Here is a 19,690-nt window from a genome sequence, read left to right as displayed (position 1 = left end):
AAAAAACATGCATATGACATTTTAAAGTTTTTATTAATGTAATGATGTGTTCAGATATTATTATTTCTATCAGTAGTTTTCCTTATCTGCCATACTGGAATCGACAAATAAATTTTTTTACCCATACGTTATCTTCTTGAAAACTGTAAAGTGTGATTTTCTTTCTTTTTGCAAATTTGCAGAAAAACATCAAGGGTGTGACCTCAGTGGAATTCATACAGACTTCTTCTTTTTCCTCTGTTAAATGCCACAGGCATTGCCCCAGTTGGAAAAAAGAAGGGGGGATGGGGGTGCTGTACCGTTTCTCTTCATTATATTATATTATATTATTACAGTCTATAGTTTAGCCGTTTATCCTGTGTTGGAGTGATAGACACACTGCAGCTCTCGGCACATGGTATAACCAAGCTTTTTAACATCCTGAAGAGCACACAAGGACACGCAAGGTCTGAGAGCAGAGGATGATAATGTATTGGTTAATGGATGTATCATTGCTAGATGTACATACATTTTCCACTTGTAATGATATACTGAGACCTCTGACACCCAAGCAGAAAGGAAAATGTTCATCAGAAATGAAGGCTGCTAGAAACTCTCTGTCAGCACAAGCTCTTTGGAGAACATTAATGCCTGCAATAGCCCACAGAGTACCATCAAACAAAGTGACCTGTGGGAAATATTAGCATTATGGCCCTGCTGAGTGTAGCCTCAGCAATCATAACCCAGAACAGATCACAGCCTTATTTGTCCAGAGACAGGACACAGCAGGGGTTCAAGCTGAGTGCCCTATCATGGCTCATTCACCAAAAAAGACTCGAGAAAAATGTGGAGACCAAACTGGCAGGATCCCACAGAGCGTGGAGCATTGTGTGGATTAAGAACATCATAAGAGGAGACATTTGGGCTGGAAGCAGTATAACCAGAAACCTTGGGCACAGACTAAATCTATGAAAAACTAAAAGCTTTTTAACAAGTAAGTTTGGTTGGCTGTGTGTCTTGTTTTTTTCTGAAATAATCGAGCCAAGGGGGGAATAAAAATCCTTTTGCAATTTGCTATGCTGGCTGCTGAGAGAGAGAGAGAGAGATCAAGGACACTGAACAAAGAGGCAGAGAAGTAAGCAGGGAGAAAAGACGTTCTTGTGTTCCACTTGCAGTGAGACAGCAACCTGTTCAGCACTTTGTAGCTTGCAGTCACTTGCTACTCGGTTAGACTGTAGAGTTATACCATCAAAGAGTTTGCTGGGGCTGCTTAAAAACGACTCTCTATGGCAGGTATCAAAGCTTACAGCGCTAATTAGCTCTCAATGTGTAGTTATTTGCTGCAGGAGGCAAAACTTACATAAACTTCTTGGATTTACATTTTTTATCACTCATATTGAGGTTAATTGCTCATTTCATTGGCTTTTAAAGTCAAATTTACATGCAAAACCCCAGGGTGAGGAAAAAAGGTTGGATTTGTACACTAGCTCACATGTAAACATGCTCACGTGTAGTGAAATGCATGTTCGGTTCTTTTCTTTTGTTAAAAAAAAATCCTATCTAGTAGGTAACAGTATACGGAGCTTGACATTTGCTCATACTTTCACGGAGGTTTTATATATCCAGTATTGTTCCTTCAGCTTCTCATAGTGTGTATTCATTATGTCCACACAAAGAAGTAGATACACAGCTACACATGTGAAAAGAAATTAGGTCTGGGCATGAGGGAGAAATCCAAATTCAAAGTAAGAAAGAAGGAGCACAGTTCATCAGTGATACAAACACAATGCTTTATCTCACACAGCAGGTGTGTGGATTACCTTTTAATTGGATCTTGGTGTGAGACTGGAAAAGGCAAAGGCCTATTGTAGTCGCTGCTGAAAGGGGGATGACAAAGCAAGAAAAGGACAGGGAATGAGCAGAGGAAGGGAAGTGAGTTACAATCTTGCATGCTTTTGGGAACACACACCCAATCACCACAGGAAGAGTGTGTTAAATGCAACCGGCACACTTTTATATAGACCTAAACACATTCAGGTATATAAGCATGAGCACAGGGCTAGCGGTTCTTCCGCTTGTCCTATTAAGTCACAATATAGGATATTAGCTGTATCACTGTATCAGTTGGAAAGGATGTGCCTTTGTCCCCTCTTATCCACTAGAGTTAAATGATGTTGCACCTAACCCCACGGAAGTGGGAGCCCAATATCTGCCATTTGCAAAACTATACTTTCACATCTCTATTGGTGTCTACTTAAAGCCAGGTGCAGTTCACCTCACCTTTACATCACTATCATCATACTATCAGAGCTCCTCCAGACCTCCGGGGTCAAAGCAGAGCACACAGAACAGCACATGTGAGAGAGGCAGATGACCTCTTCCTGCAGCTCGTCCACCTTCACCTCCTCCATGAGCTCCACCAAGTATCCTAAGGTGGCTCAGGGCTTGGCAAGGAGCGCAGAGGGTAGGGATCTTGCATGCAAGGAGATCCTCCTTCATTCTGGCATTCTTAGCGCTAAATCTTTGGTATTATGAGACAGGCAAGGAAGGACTATCTAAAAGAGCTGTCTTTGCTATAAGCAAAAGCAGCATAATTAACTAACATCAATGATTAGCTTCAACAACCATGTCAAATCCCCTAATGTAGAGCGCAAAAATAAAGTTTATTACCTACTGCAGACTTCTCAGCACTTAGTCAGGCCTCCGTTCTTTTTTCTCTTCTCCTTTCAAAAAAAAGGAAAAAGAAACAATTGTGCACTTAGGTTGCCTGTTTGTACAATATTCTGATAGTCTTACTGTGGATGTACTTGACTCACCTTTAGAGCACTCTGGGGTTCAATGTAAGACCTCCGCTGTGGTGGAGTCCTTCAACCAGGTACAAAAATCCCCCCAAATCCCAGAGGGAGAGTCTGTCCCAGATTTTGAAGTGAAGCTACGGCCCATCACTGCCCAAGAGGGTGAGGTGAACCATTCTTTTCATTCCACAGCAGCTTGAAATTTTACAAAATGCCCTTTGCATCTTGCAGAATCTCTCCTCACATTATATTGCAAGCAAGTGCCCTTGAGACTATAAGAAAAGCGTGCACCAGCCAAATTTAGACACTTGCCCATGATTTGCCTGGAAACACTGGATGACACAAACAAAACTCTACTGGGAAACAAAAGTTTCATGTGATGTGAAAACTTTAGGTAAACATTTTTTCTTACTGAGCGAAGGTACTGTGGGCTGCATCTGATAAAAGTCCTAACAAAGACCTCACCAAGGACAGAAATACTGTGATAAAGACTTTATAGTTCTCATCACCTCTATTGAAAAAGCATTTGCTGCTTATGCTGAATACCAGTGCCTTTTTAGCATAAAATCTACGCGTTTTAATCTGATTCACTCTACCTCTACCTGTAAATTATAGATTAAGAGAGCTGCAGAAGCTCGCCCATCACAATATGCAGAATACTGCAGAGTAGCCAGGCTATTATCATTCATGGAATGACCCTACAGCTACTTGTCTCAAAAGGAAAGCAGAAAATGATGATCCTAAATCATTTAATGTTATGGCAACTGTTATAGCAAAATATAAATCTTAACCTGATCTGTCTTTTTGTCATTCATAGGTGACAATGCTGCATTCAAGGCAAATGTGACTGGGAATCCACAGCCCAGTGTGAGCTGGGAGCGAGCTAGTGGGTTCCCACTGTCTGTGGCAACAAAATCTTCCCATGACAACATCGACAAACAGCATATACTGAAGGTTTGACACTGTAAAACTACATGACTTATCCTTGGCCTAATTGAAATTTGATCTACAAAATACTAGTTAGACCTGCCATGATGTATGAAAAAAGGACCGGAGGCAGATCTGGAGGTCGCAGAGGTAAAGATGTTAAGATTTTCATTAAGAGTGACTAGGATGGACAAGATAAGAAATGAATACATCAGAGGTTCAGCTCAGGCTGAATGGTTTGGAGACAAAGTTAGAGAAGTGTGTCTGAGATGGTTTGGACATGAGCGGAGGAGGGATTGTGATATATTTGACCAGGATGTTACCAGGCAGGAGGAAAAGAGGAAGATCGCAGAGAAGATTCGTGGATGTAGTGAAGAGGGACATGCAGACTGTTGGTGTGACAGAGGAGAATGCCCTAGAGATAGGATAAGATGGAGGCAGATGATGGGCTGTGACAACTCCTAAAGTGAGCAGCTGAAAGTAGAAGAAGAAGAAGATTAAATTTCCCCCTTTTTATGTGATATTTTAAAACATTAAGGGATTTTGTTCACTGTCATTGTGTTGCTGCTGACTAATGTTAAGCTTGTGTTATATCTGATGAGCATCCCTGTTTAATTTTAGTCATCTAACACTATACATGTAAGTAGTATTTACTGTAGCTTTGCATGTACTTGTGTACTCTGTTTTCTCAAGTTTTTCACTGAATGTTACTCTATTGACAAATAAATCATGCCATTATTTTTTTTAAGTTAAGACTGTAATTTCAGCATCATTATCTGGAAGTGTGAATTCAGGGTTTAGGGTATCTAGTAAAAATGTGTTGCTTTAAAAGGTGAAATACTCTTTCTGGGCATGGTATCTCTGTACAGCCTATCATTTAGCTGAACAGCTCCCCGTTTTGGTGCTGTCAAGTGAGATGACACACCATGCATCATGAGGAAAAGTAGATAGGACGGGGAAAAAAACTCTCACTGAACCTTTTATCTATAACCACTCCACAGTGGATTTAGTGCTTTCTCTGTACCAGCCGGGGAGCTTAACTGAAGCTTAAATAGCTATTATAAAGCAATTAACTTGTGGGTGCTGACATATGCATCTCCCCTTGCCATCTGTTTCTCTGGTAAGGGATGACTGTTAAGTTCCAATACTGTGTGTTGAGGAGTTATTCCTATCATGCCACTGCCTTCTACTGCTTAAAATGAGTACTGCAGTGGGATAAAAATGACCTGAATGACAGTGTGACAGTTTGAAACGTCTCACTGTAACTAGACACGTTGCTTTTTCCTTCATTAGTCATTTACCTAATGTCTAATACCTTCTCTCCAAATTAGATCAAAAATCTGACCTTGGAGGATGCCGATGTCTACAAGTGCACTGCCTCCAACAAGCACAGAGATGCTGCCTTCTCCATATCACTCAGTGTTACAGAAAGTAAGCCAGCCATATCGTACAGCATGGGTTGTTTGGAAGCCATCAGCACAGTTTGCCTCCAGTTTTCTCCTAGTGCCACAGGTGAAAGTTGCTTTCTCTTTGTTTCCAGAACCACCAATGGACTTCAAAAAGATGCTGGAGAAGCAGCAGGAGCACACGCATGTTGTCTAATACTAGCTGTGACACTCCTAGAACCTGTCAAGGTGTGATGGAGCACTCTCTGATCAATTGCCAGATATATGTTTTTGCATGTATCCAGAAATACCCACAGGACAAGATCTAAAGAGTTTCTGGTGGGACTGAGGAAGATTCTTTTCAGCTACTATCGCACATATTCCTATTCTATGTCATGCATGCAAACAAGCATAGTATATACCTGTATAACTGCTTCCTGTGTAACATATTTCTTCTTTTGCAGAGGTATGGAGAAGAGAAGAAGAAGCCACCTACAGAGGAGGAGATGTTAAAGATCCGGGCTGGAGCTGACAAGAAGGACTGGGGGGGATCTGTGCCAAGTATGGCTTCAGCAACATCAGAGGCATTCTCAAGAAGTTCAAGGAGATGAAGAAGAAAGTGGAGGTGGAGGTAGACCTGTGATGCAGAGAGCTTGCACACATGACACAGGATCAAATAAAGATGAACGGGTTTGGGATATGATATTTTAAAAAAAAACAGCTTAAAATAGAGCAAGGGAGAACTGAGAAAAGTTTACACAACTTGGCGACAAAGTTAAGTTAGTAAAGCAAAAGTCAGCTGATGTGAAGATGGGAAATAATTCAAAATGTCATTATTTAAGTATTTCTACATTTGATATGTTTTACAAGATGGTGCGTGTCTTGAAGCCCCTGGAAGACATCACTGCCAAAGTTGACATCGTGTTCAACACTGTCTTGGAACTGAAGGATCCAAACATCAGGATCAGTGGTTTTTGGTAAAGCACATCAGTTTTCTGGTTCAGTGTCAAAGTCTTCTTATTTATGAATGTTACCATGACATAAACCACTTGCGATTTCTCCCCTCATCTCAGCGTTGTGCTTGCAATTCAGGGCGCAGAGCTGCAGTGGGTCCAGTACTCTCATGGGAAATATGAAGTGAAACTGATGGGAACTAAGCACATGCTATGCATTTCTATTGCGTGCACCTGAGTGACATGGGCACCTACACTCTGCAGGTTGGAGACAAGAGACTTTCGGCATGTGCAGAGTGGAACTCGGGACTCCTTCTCACTGCTCATAATACAGATTTTATTGTATTTACTGTCCCCATTTACATACTCCTTTTTACATGCTTTCTTTACATTTGTCATTACTTAACACCATGTCATATTTTATCCCCTCCATTCAGTGTCAGTATTTATTTGACCCAGTGATCAGACTTTCTCACTTAGTTCATATTACTCAAAAACCCTCATGTCAACCCCCTCCCCCCCAGATCCATAGCTAGTTGGCTTGGAATCCTTGGATATGTTTACTTGACTGATCAATAAAAACCCTTCTTGTCTTCTGCTTTATCTCATTCAAATGAACTGCTTAAAGTCGTGTCTGACTTAAAGCCAAAAAAGAGTAAATGAGCGACAGACTGCTGTGTTTGAGGTCCATCTTTCCAAGAAAACAGATCGACCCCTAATCTGGAAGGTTAGTGTAGTTAGTGTGTAGTTCAGGAAGAGAATCATAGAATTTAATTACACTTTTACACTATCATATGATATCGCATATAGGATGAGACTGAAAATGCTTTTTAAAGATAGTTTCCTGAATTTCTTAACATCTCAGTTACTCTGTCTGTGAAGGTTCTCAGTCATCCAGGTCATCGTAGTCAAAGGAGCTTGCAAAGAAAAGCGTCTGGACTTCTTTAAGTTGCTTGAAGACGTTTCACCTCTCATCCGAGAAGCTTCTTCAGTTCTAAGGTCAAATGGTGGAGAGTCCCAGATATAAACCTAGTGGGAGTATCCCCCCACAGAGGGACAAAAGGACCCCCTGATGATCCTCTAATCGCCTGAGCCAAGGTGGGAAACTGGGCGTGGGTCCCAATCAGTCAGAGTTTCGGGTGTGTTCATTGTGAAACCTGGCCCCACCTTATCATGCGAATTCCTGAGGTCAGATGGCCCAGGATGTGAGTGGGCGTTAAGGCGTCTGGGAAGGGATCTCAAAACTGGATTATAGATGGCAGAGAGTTGGTGTCGTAAACCCCCGCCTCTGTTCAAAGATGGTCGCTCACAGTGGACATAGATGGCTTCTTTCACTCCTCTTTCAAACCATCTGTCCTCTCTGTCCAAAATGTGAACATTGGCATCCTCGAAAGAGTGTCCTTTATCCTTAAGATGCAGATGGACTGCTGAGTCTTGTCCTGTGGAGGTGGCTCTTCTGTGTTGTGCCATGCGCTTGTGAAGTGGCTGTTTGGTCTCTCCAATGTAGAGGTCTGAGCATTCCTCGCTGCACTGTACAGCATACACCACATTGTTAAGTTTGTGTCTTGGCGTTTTGTCTTTCGGGTGAACCAGTTTCTGTCTGAGCGTGTTGCTGGGTCTGAAATACACTGGGATGTCATGCTTGGAGAAAACTCTCCTGAGTGTCTCTGATACACCGGCTACATAGGGGATGACAATGTTGTTGCGTCTGTCCTTCTTATCCTCCCTCGCTGGTGTCTGGTCTTCTTTTCTGTGCCTCTTTGCTGACTTTAAGAACGCCCATTTAGGATAGCCGCACGTTTTGAGTGCTTCCTTTACATGTGTGTGTTCCTTCTTTTTCCCTTCAGGCTTAGAGGGAACATGTTCTGCCCGGTGGTGTAGGGTCCTGATTACTCCAAGTTTGTGTTCCAGAGGGTGATGGGAGTCAAAGAGGAGGTACTGGTCCGTGTGTGTGGGCTTCCGGTAAACTTCGATGTTGAGTTTGCCGTTCTCTTCAATGTGCACAGCACAGTCCAGGAAAGGCAGACAGTTGTCCTTTGTGTCTTCCCTGGTGAACTTGATGTTCTTATCCACAGCGTTGATGTGCGCAGTGAAGGATTCCACTTCTTGTGTCTTGATTTTGACCCAGGTGTCGTCCACATATCTGTACCAGTGGCTGGGTACTCTTCCTTTGAAAGAGCCAAGAGCCTTCCTTTCCACTTCCTCCATGTAAAGGTTGGCTACAATAGGTGACACGGGGGAGCCCATGGCACAGCCATGTTTTTGTCTGTAAAAGCCTTCGTTGTATTTGAAATATGTAGTGGTGAGGCAGAGGTCTAACATTGTGCAGATCTGATCGGGTGTGAAGTTGGTCCTGTCCTCCAAGGAGCTGTCTTCTTGTAGTCGTTTTCTTCTCGGATGAGAGGTGAAACGTCTTCAAGCAACTTAAAGAAGTCCAGACGCTTTTCTTTGCAAGCTCCTTTGACTACGATGACCTGGATGACTGAGAACCTTCACAGACATATTGCCGTACATTTTGGGAGGAACACCCTTCAACTGGTGCGGGAGTATGAAAGGGAATCAAGGAAACTAGCGGATTATAGGAACCATCTCCGTTTCAACCTAAGATGTAGACAAAGCAGAGTTGTTCCTAAGAGCCTGCGCCTTGGATCCACTGTCAGGGGATACAGAGCAGACTTGATTCTACAGAGAGCACAAAATCACCTTTTAAGTGAAAGGATAAGACAGGTCCATTTCACCATAGATGCCCTCCAGATCAAGATCAGCCAGACCCTGCAGGAACTGGAAATCCTTCTACCCTGTCCAATCTTAGAAGAGGTTTACAAGTTTGTGGACAAGGCTCAGCGGGCCCAACACTCTAAAGGAAAAGAAAGACAACGCAGGAAATTTCACACCTTGCTTTCAAAAACACACACTCCTCATCCTGAACCTACACAACCCAGAGAAGAAAACACACCTGATGCCAGTCAGGAGAAATGGGTTAAGAACTTTTCAGACAGGATCCTCACTGAACCTGAAAAGAGAGTATTAGCCAAAGGACTCAATTTTGCCATTTCTCCACAACAGTTGCCCATAGTGGACCTCATCACAGCCACAGAATCTGCCATACGGATTAATAAATTATCACAGACAGAAGCAGAGCAAATCAGGATGAAAGTCTCAGCCATGCTCTCCAGTGCCAAAGTCCCTCCATCCAACCTCACAATACAGGAAAAGAAGGCCGTCGCTTCCCTGAGCAAAGACCACAACATCACTGTTTTACCAGCTGATAAGGGAAGATGCACCGTGGTCCTAAACACTACAGATTACCATACAAAGATCACTACTCTCCTCAGTGACAACAATACCTACGAAGCCCTAAAGCGAGACCCCACAAGCAGCTACAAAAAGAAAGTTATAGCTTGCCTTCAAGACTTTGAAAAGGACAAAATTATTGACCGCCTTACATATCACCGCCTTTACCCAGGGGATGCCATACCCTGCATCTATGGACTTCCTAAGATCCACAAGGAAGCTGTCCCACTCAGACCCATAGTCAGTAGCATAAACTCAGCCACTTATAACATTGCAAAACACCTTGCTACCATCCTTGCTCCTCTCGTGGGGAACAACCCACACCACATCAAGAACTCCACCGACTTCACCGACAAGGTCCAGAAACTTACCCTGGATCCAGATGAAACCATGGTGTCCTTTGATGTAGTCTCTCTCTTCACCTGCATACCCACCACGGAGGCCGTGGAGACTGTCAGAAAACGACTACAAGAAGACAGCTCCTTGGAGGACAGGACCAACTTCACACCCAATCAGATTTGCACAATGTTAGACCTCTGCCTCACCACTACATATTTCAAATACAACGAAGGCTTTTACAGACAAAAACATGGCTGTGCCATGGGCTCCCCCGTGTCACCTATTGTAGCCAACCTTTACATGGAGGAAGTGGAAAGGAAGGCTCTTGGCTCTTTCAAAGGAAGAGTACCCAGCCACTGGTACAGATATGTGGACGACACCTGGGTCAAAATCAAGACACAAGAAGTGGAATCCTTCACTGCGCACATCAACGCTGTGGATAAGAACATCAAGTTCACCAGGGAAGACACAAAGGACAACTGTCTGCCTTTCCTGGACTGTGCTGTGCACATTGAAGAGAACGGCAAACTCAACATCGAAGTTTACCGGAAGCCCACACACACGGACCAGTACCTCCTCTTTGACTCCCATCACCCTCTGGAACACAAACTTGGAGTAATCAGGACCCTACACCACCGGGCAGAACATGTTCCCTCTAAGCCTGAAGGGAAAAAGAAGGAACACACACATGTAAAGGAAGCACTCAAAACGTGCGGCTATCCTAAATGGGCGTTCTTAAAGTCAGCAAAGAGGCACAGAAAAGAAGACCAGACACCAGCGAGGGAGGATAAGAAGGACAGACGCAACAACATTGTCATCCCCTATGTAGCCGGTGTATCAGAGACACTCAGGAGAGTTTTCTCCAAGCATGACATCCCAGTGTATTTCAGACCCAGCAACACGCTCAGACAGAAACTGGTTCACCCGAAAGACAAAACGCCAAAACACAAACTTAACAATGTGGTGTATGCTGTACAGTGCAGCGAGGAATGCTCAGACCTCTACATTGGAGAGACCAAACAGCCACTTCACAAGCGCATGGCACAACACAGAAGAGCCACCTCCACAGGACAAGACTCAGCAGTCCATCTGCATCTTAAGGTCAAAGGTCACTCTTTCGAGGATGCCAATGTTCACATTTTGGACAGAGAGGACAGATGGTTTGAAAGAGGAGTGAAAGAAGCATCTATGTCCACTGTGAGCGACCATCTTTGAACAGAGGCGGGGGTTTACGACACCAACTCTCTGCCATCTATAATCCAGTTTTGAGATCCCTTCCCAGACGCCTTAACGCCCACTCACATCCTGGGCCATCTGACCTCAGGAATTCGCATGATAAGGTGGGGCCAGGTTTCACAATGAACACACCCGAAACTCTGGCTGATTGGGACCCACGCCCAGTTTCCCACCTTGGCTCAGGGAATTAGAGGATCATCAGGGGGTCCTTTTGTCCCTCTGTGGGGGGGTCACTCCCACTAGGTTTATATCTGGGACTCTCCACCATTTGACCTTAGAACTTAAGAAGCTTCTCGGATGAGAGGTGAAACGTCTTCAAGCAACTTAAAGAAGTCCAGACGCTTTTCTTTGCAAGCTCCTTTGACTATCTCAGTTACTCCAAAAAAAAGGAACCCACAGATACAGTATACTGCCATTGTTTGAGGAAATATAAAACACTGGAACATAATGTGGAAATAGTTTTCCCAGAAGTGTTTTTTGTTTTTGCAGGTAAAGGAAAAGGAGAGGGAAAGAGATGAAAAGTCTGATGTCTCTCTGTATGAGGATGACCTCACCTACACCTTAAAGATTAAGGATATGAAAGCCACTGACACTGGAAACTAAACAATCAGCACTGGAGACCTCACTGCCACCTTGCTGCTTTTTATTTGCCAACACGAAGAAAAAAAACTAGTTTGTCTTGTTTTTGTTGTTTTGTTTTTCCCAACAGAGCTGTCTTGTTGGAGCTAATATTTCTAGGGAAACAAACCTTCACAGTTGAGATATGAGCTGCCACTGCCTTGTTTTCCTCCCCTGAGATTAGAAGCTTCGCTCCTTTGTAGCTATGCAAAACAACATCATCTTCCCTGTTTTTCAAATGAAGATGTATGGGGAGTGCAATAAATCCTCCCTCCTAGTGCTCAGTTGAAAGTAATCCAACCAAATCCCTGCTCACAACAAGCTCATTTATTACAGCTCTGCCTAACAAGACATTTACTTGCCCAAGGTGCAAGTTGGGGCATGTAAATATCTTTACAAGGACACGTGGCTGTCCTCTGGGTTTGGACCAAGAGAAGCATAGCAATTGAGGTTGTGTTAATTATAGTTATTCATGAATATGAGTACGCTCTATCTTTTTTTTTCTGGGACTGAATATAAAGAACAAGCCTAATAAGTGCAAGAGCATTTAAATTCTGTTCATACTTTCACCTTGTAATCATCAGTGTCTGTGCTTCTACTTCTAAAATTACTAAAACTTTGTAAGTGTAGTATGCTAATAAAGTCCACATTAGCGCTAAAGTGCCTCTCTTATTTTCATTCTTCCTCTGTTTTAATTCTATATAGGCATTCCCATCAAGTTTACCAGAATGTCTGTGTGCATGAGAGAAGCACAGCCCGCCTGGAGTGTGAGATGAGCTCCAAGGACGTGCACATTCACTGGCTGAAGGATGGGTGTGATATCACAGCAAGCGGGCGCTACATCTTCATGCGTGAGGGGAAAAGGGCTGAGGTTATTATAGAAGAGTGTCAGCTGGCTGATGAGGGAGAGTACTCTGTTGTCTGCACTCAGGACAACGATGCACACGAATATGTCAAGTCTGCTAAAGTCACTGAGGCTGGTAAGAATTCTGCTCTATAGAGAAAAAGAACCCTTAAATTTTCTTGGACTATAAGGTGAAAGTGCATGTGTTCCTCCACTGATCAAACAATGCAGTAAACTGCAGTTACAGCAACAGAGAAATAGAAAAATAGCACAGTGCTGTTCAGAACAAAACAGAGTGTCAGTGCCAAAAAAGATGCTTTGTGGAAACAAAACACAGGCCTATTGTGTGTATTATTATAGTACTGCACAGCCACAGAGTAGTGGTGAGAGTAAGTGCTCCAACTGTTGAACTGTTAGCCACAGATTCCTATCAGGCAAGCACCCAGTGCTCTCCCTTGCAACACTGCAGTAGAAAGACTTGCGAGTATGGCGATCTATCTTCTTCACTCTTGTGTAACTTCCCATATTCTTTTGTCTCTCCCTTGTTGCACTCCCACACATCCTTCCTCCTCTTTCAGGCTGTTACCCCTGCAGAATTTTTATCTGAGCAGACTCCACCATGTTCACAAATTGCTTACTGCTCTCAAGTTCTGTAAGTATGTTTTACAATAGTCATGCTCGTGACTTCCACCTTTCAGCTTCTGACAATAAGATGGATCATTTTGGATGTAAAATACTACTAGCATATTTTAGAGAGTAAAATGGATGTTTCTTTTGCAGATTTCAGCTAACGTTTTTGAATCAGCCAAAGCCAAGGCAATGGAAAAAACTGTAAAAATCTAACAACACAGCATAACTGATTAATAATTAATTCTATGAATGTTAATTCTCTCTAAGTTCTTTTTCTCTGTGTGTTGCCAGAGTGTTTTGCCTCACTGAAGAGTGGTATGTCAGATGTTCAGTGTTCGACAGGGTCCCCTGCAGAGCCGAGTGTTGTTCTTGCTGATGAGAAGGTGGATGGAGTATGGCTGAAGGATGGGGTGGAGGTAAGAGATAACGCAGAACTGGATAAAAGACTTGTTAGCTGTTAATCCTGAAATGTAAATTTGGCAATTTTTTTTTGCCTTTTTCATCCATCCTTTTGTGTTAAATTCAACAGTTTTCGAAGCTGAATGGAGTTCAGGTGGTAAAACAGGGAGCTGTGCACAAACTAATTTTCTCTGGTGTGAATGAGTCCCATGAGAGCAAGTACACATTCAGAGCTAAAGGGGCTGAAAGTGAGGCTGTGCCCAGTATTGCAGGTTAGTGCAGTGGTTCCCAAACTGTTTTGCTAGGTCCCCCTTTGTTTTACAAGAAAAATCCTCGCTCCCCCCCGAAACCCCCACGCACAAACACATCCTCCAAACACACACGCCCATGTTTTTTTTTTCAAACTCCATTGTGGTTTATTTCTATGGGGAACAGCTGGGACAAATCAGACCTAATGAGACAAGGGGAAGCAAAACTAGGCACACTGCACAGGGACTTTCACAATAAAACAGGAAACAAGATTCTTTATTTGTCACATGCATAGTTATACAAGTACAATACTCAGTGAAATGTATCTAAACTTACAGCATCTGGTATTACAAAGGCAAATCAGATCCTAAGCTTACCTGGTATAAGGATGGTGTGAAGGTTATGGAGGATGAGAGGACCAAGGTGGAGCAGACAGATAATAGCACCTCATTGGTGCTTAGCAGGTGGATTAAAATAAAGGGTGTCATGCTGTATCATATGCAGATACAGTTGTTTTTTTATTTACTTTGGATGTTTACTTGATGCGTGAGAGAAGATTAGTGGCGCATTTATGCGTTGTCTCAAGAGCGACTGTGGTGCTGCTGTTACTGACGTGCAACTCATTGTGATTGGTGGATGAAATCACACAATCATATTAATTTAAAGCACTTTTTGAAATGGAGGTTTGTATTTAACTAACACATCACTTTCTTTAGACCGCCCAAAGCCTCCTCAAGGGAAAGTTGAGTTTCTTGAGCCGTAAGAGAAGTGTATCAAGATGAAATGGAAGGCTCGAAGTGACAACGGGGGTAAGCAGGTCACCAGTTTTGTGATCGATCGCTGTATGGTAGGCAAGAGGTCCTGGAACAGGGTTGGAGAAGTGGATAGTAGCATTAATGCCTTCACTGATGATAAAGTGGAGGAGGGCCATGCATACTAGCATTGCATCAGAGCCATCAATGAAGAGGGAATGAGTGACCCTCTGGAGACAGAGGAGGCCATGGTGGAGAGCCCATAGGTGAGCACTAATCATGATCAAAATCAGCCCAAATAGGTCCAACTAGAGGTGAAAGGTAAAGAGAAATGCTTTATGGTTTACAGTTCACTGCAGTTCCACTTCATTGCCATGCTAAAAGTTTCATATCCTGGATTTGAGATGTCTATTGACATCTGTTTAAAATCCACTTATCCAGAGCCTCCAGGTACAGCATCACAGCCTCATGTGTCTAATTTAACTAAGAACACCATGACAGTGAGTTGGAGTCCTCCAGCCAGTGATGGAGGAGCTTCAGTTCACGGCTACATCTGTGAACTGAGGAGAAATAAAGGCTGCAAATCCATAAGGAGCTACTCACTGGTCAGGCTTGGAGCAGCGTGCCAAGCCAAGCAATCTCATGCGTCACTGCAAATTTTTTATTGAAATCAGTGGTACCGTTACAAGCCGAAGTGCCCATTTTAGCATTTTATCTAATAACTCCTGACTCCTAACCTAGCTTCCTTACTGATGCTACATTCACATCTATCACATTCAAGCCTTTATTACTGCTTCTAGAAACCAACTTCATGGTGTGCGGATTGGTGGAAGATATGGGGTATGAGTGACTAGTGTAAACAGGGCTGTTGCAGGCACTCCCAGCAACGTTTCTAATCCCATGCCGGCTAAAAATCCAGCACGTACGTCTTCCCCTCACAGTGTGTTGTTTATTTTCTTTCCTGAATCAGCAGGATGGAGCCCATCGGTATGTAGGCTCCCATATTGAAGCTTTGAGTTTTGAATTTGTGTCTTAACCACTTAGTCATTTGCTTTATCACCTATTTTACTCTAAATGGATACCGTGCTGTATTAAAAAAAACTTGAAATTAGCAACTTATCCAGTAATTTGGAAAATGTTTACTCAGATCAAAAATTAAGTGTAAAGTTTTGCCATTTCTAATGTATGGTTTTGCTTTTTTTATGCCCCTTTCGGCCATTAAAAAAACCTGAGCAATTCACTTTATATATGTGGAGTTTATGTTCCTTTTATTTCTGTACCTAAATATTTGATTTATTCAACAGTATACAAATTTAATTTTCCCCTGAAGCAGCTCCCGGCCTAGTGAGGAACCTGAATGTATCTGATTCCACAAACTCCTCCGTTTCTCTAAAGTGGACTCCTCCATGCCAAGGAGATGAGCCTATCAAGGAGATGCTAAGACGTGGAGGAAAGCCACTAAGATCCCTGTCTCCTGTACTGCCTTCACAGTGGTGGGACTTCAGGAGCAGATGAGGTACCACGTCCGTGTCTGAGCTGTCAATGAAAAAGGGGTGGGGGAGCCCACTGAGCTAGCAAAAGGTGTATTGGCCATAATCGTGTGGTTTTCCAGGCTGGAAAGGCAATTTGCCTTGACTTCAGCTTCACTGTAAGACTTCATCAGTGAAATAAAGTGGCTAATATTTAACAGTTGTCTTTCTCTTCAGGAGGATGTAATAACTGTACCTCGAAACACAAACCACAAACATCCAGTCAGACACATTTATATCCAAGATGGCATTCTCACCACAGGAAGACAGGTCATCACAAACACCAAGAATCACTCCCAGTCATTCACTTCTTCCACTCAGCAACTTGACTCTGGCATCTGTTCTCCTGAAGAATAACTATGGAGAGGCTCACTATAAAGTCCATGTCAAGGTTATAGGTAAGTGACGAATGCTTCATTATTTACTCCCCACTTTGTCCTTCTTTAATGATTGTATTCTGTAACAAGAAGTCACTTCAGATCCATTTTTGCTGTTTTGATAGCTTTATACAAACTTCCAGATCTGTCAAGAGAAATTTACAGTAATTTCTTCCTCTTGTTCTCCTGCTGCTGTACTCAGATGTTCCCCAACCGCCAAACAACCTCCAGTTGGTGGAGGAGATCCTGGACACAGTGGCTCTGCAATGGGATCACACCCGTGACCTGGCTGATGAGGATCAGGCAACACATTATGTACAGCTTCCTGGTTTACTGTGACCGAGTGTGTTTTCATTAGCAAGTACACTGTTACTGGACTGCTTCCAGGAAGGAAGTACTATTTTTAGGGTCACTGCACAGAATTCAGTCGGTGACAGGGATCCCTTAGATTCAAAGCAACCTTTCATCATCGCCAAGGAGAAAGGTAACAGTAGTGTATTTCTCAGTCTCAGTCACGCTCTTTACTCAGATTTATTTATGTCTGCTGTGTGTTTCCAAGAGAGCATCAACAGCCTTCAGGGGAAGGAATATGCATTACCTCAAAGTCATGTTAAACTTACTTTCCTGCTGCCGCTGAAGGACTAAGCCGTTCTCAAAGGACATGACTGCAACATGAGCTGTGCCTAACAGGGGCTGCCAACTCCACTGGTATGAAAGACATGGCTACTGATGTCAGCAACCATAATATATGTGAAGCAAAATTTAAAACATCTGTGCGTACAATCTTTGTACACACAGATGTTTACTTCTGTTGCCCACAAGTAAAAAAATTCTCCCCTTTGTAGTCTTGCTGGTATCAAGGGGAATCCATGATCTCTGATTCCACTCACTTTTGGCAACGCACAGTTAATGGAGTGTGCACTCTAGTCATCCCCACTTGTGGAGCTCAAGACAATGTAGAATACACTCTGGTGCTGGAAAACCCTCTGGGGATGGTCAAGTGTACCTGTAACCTAGTAGTGTATGGTAGGTTCTACAATGAGAGAGGGTGGAGAGTGAAATAATTAATAATTTATAATGATATTACCTTACTAAATATATATCTATATGTTAGGACTTTCAGATAAAGATGACAAGGGTCTGCTGGAGAGCTTCCTGACTAATCAGAAAAACAAAGAGATGCTTATTTTGGAAGGAGTCTTCTATAATTGGCCACTTCACTTGTTCTTACATTGCTGTTGGCATTTTCACTCATTTTGGTTTGACTAAGTTCTGTATATCACTGATTATAACTGTTAGGCATGTTGTAGTTTTCTGTTTTCAATTTTTTCAATTCTGGTAATACTTTTAGCAAACACTAGAGGTCAGACTCTCACTCTTCCTTCAGGAGTGGTTAAATGTTTGGTATGTTTGGGGGTTGCTCGTCATTAGTCAGCTCATTCAGCCAGAGAGATTGTCTTTTATCTTTAGCTCACAAATGCTTTTCTGTCTTAAAAATAAGAAAGAAAGAAAAGAATAGAAAAAGAATGTTTTTTTCTTCCTCCTTATAGGTGTCCAGTTCTTCCAGAATAGCTTGTTTCACGGGACTCCGCATCAGGCCACCTATTTAAAAAAACCCTCCAGTTTGTTGCTCTAGTTTTTGTGTGACCTTAAGATTCAAACGAAACTAAGTTAACTCACGGTACATGTTGCACCACATCCACAACAGACAATAGTGTGAGAATAGTTTTCTGCCAATTATGCAAAAGGCCACAATTTAAAGCTCACTTATCCCCATAGCTTACTTTGCGGATCTGTATCATGTAATTACAATGACCTGTGCTTGAAGGCAGGCTGGAGCCGTTGTCAGATATCTTTCTTTTCTTGCACACCCAGCATTGCTTGGCGTATTGGACTGTGCTTTAAAAAACAAAAACAAAAATCAAAGTTGCCTCAAGATGCATTTCAAACAAAAACAAGAACTTGTGTACCTCAAAGTGCTACAGGGCCTCAGGTACAACTACATTTTTAGGACAGTCTGCACGGATCCATTTTCACTTCTTCGTTTTTGGTTGTCTTTTGTTTTGAGGTTTGTTTGGCTTTGGGTTTTTTTGCTTAGTTTTTTGTGTCTTTTGGCCAGTGACACCAATCTGCAGCCAATTTGAGGTCAGGTGATCAACTTTGCATGCCAGCTGCTTGGCCACTGCTTGCATGCTAACTTACTGTATTGCCTTACAATGCAATGCCTGTATAAAGGATGTGTATGACTCCAACAGATTCTACTTTCAACCATAACGTCCACTTAGCCACAGTGTTATCCATTCCTTTTAAATCACAAAATACCAGATTACTTTTAATCTGCATATCCGACAGTCTCTTTAAAAGACATTACCTCAGAGCGGACTGCTGCTGCTTGAGACTGAGTGTGGTCTGGTAAGGAGCTGCCAGCCTGACAGAGAGGGGTTACAACCCCTCTCTGTCCTTGCGTCACTATTGCTGGCGCCCACAACTCCATTTGTATAGACCCACCAGAGGACTGGCAGTCAGACTGCCAGGTTCAAATCAATTAAGCACCAAAAGGCACTAAACTGACGTCACAGGTACCTTCCGTTTCTCCCCTATTCAGCTAAGCCACAATAAAGTTGAAATACCGTGGAGTGAAACTTTGAATGGTTAGTCTCGGCATTTCAAAGAAACTAAAGGCTGCTGCGCTCAAACGGAACTTGATTCTTGTGCATTTCTAATAGATTTCTTTGATGTTTTATTGCCTCACATTTTCATTAATGTGATTAAGTTTTTTTTTTTTTTAAAAAGGACTTTCTTCACTCTTCAGGAGTGACATTATTTCATCAGTTTCATGTATATTTCTTGTCTCACGAGGTCTGTTTTTATAAGGGCCATAAAAGAGATACTTTATTTCTTAGAAGACTGGACTTCTTTGATGGCAAGACTTTGGCTGCAAATGAATGGGACACATTTGAAAAGAACTGGCACGGATTCAGCAAGACAAAATTCTTAAGATGTCTGTGTGCATGTTGAGGAAGAAAATACAGACAAGGTAAGGTAACAGGAAGCTGAAATGGAAGAGAAACAGAGAGCCTTGTCGGTAGAACTCTGAGTTTTCACAGGGTTAACTGCTGTTGAAAGCACATTTCCCTCGGCCAGACAATACTGCACAGCAGCTACTAGAACAGAGCTCTCTGTTGTCCTCCAGTTCATTCTGTCTGTAATGGCACTTTACTGCTGAGGACCATCAGCTTCAGTAGAAACACAAAAAAACCAAAGAGTTATAAACATCTGCTGACATTTTCAATGCAGTGATCCTAGGAAAAAAAAACAAAACAAACAAAAAAAAAACCAACCAACAACAACAACGAAAAAAAAAACAAAACAAAAACAAAACAC

General features: G+C 42.6%; 1 protein-coding gene across 1 annotated transcript; it reads left to right on the top strand.

Annotated features, from left to right (window-relative positions):
* Positions 1-2,349: 2,349 nt before the first annotated feature.
* LOC101472376 (immunoglobulin superfamily member 22) lies at positions 2,350-19,540 on the top strand. The gene is given in 28 exon segments (XM_076887069.1): positions 2,350-2,443; positions 2,802-2,936; positions 3,592-3,728; positions 5,033-5,132; positions 5,242-5,294; positions 5,551-5,629; positions 5,632-5,717; positions 5,957-6,091; positions 6,179-6,262; positions 6,265-6,328; positions 6,638-6,693; positions 6,695-6,772; positions 11,404-11,507; positions 12,232-12,506; positions 13,292-13,416; positions 13,530-13,671; positions 13,980-14,186; positions 14,365-14,670; positions 14,842-15,005; positions 15,721-15,823; positions 15,826-16,040; positions 16,107-16,267; positions 16,269-16,327; positions 16,509-16,619; positions 16,622-16,707; positions 16,709-16,790; positions 16,866-17,014; positions 17,152-19,540. Coding segments are annotated over 28 exon segments (3,609 nt in total). The 3' UTR covers positions 17,371-19,540.
* Positions 19,541-19,690: the final 150 nt, after the last annotated feature.

This window comes from Maylandia zebra, linkage group LG7, assembly GCF_041146795.1.
Source record: "Maylandia zebra isolate NMK-2024a linkage group LG7, Mzebra_GT3a, whole genome shotgun sequence".
NCBI lineage: Eukaryota > Metazoa > Chordata > Actinopteri > Cichliformes > Cichlidae > Maylandia > Maylandia zebra.
Note: the sequence above shows the minus strand (reverse complement) of the source record. Positions and strands in the feature narration are given on the sequence as shown.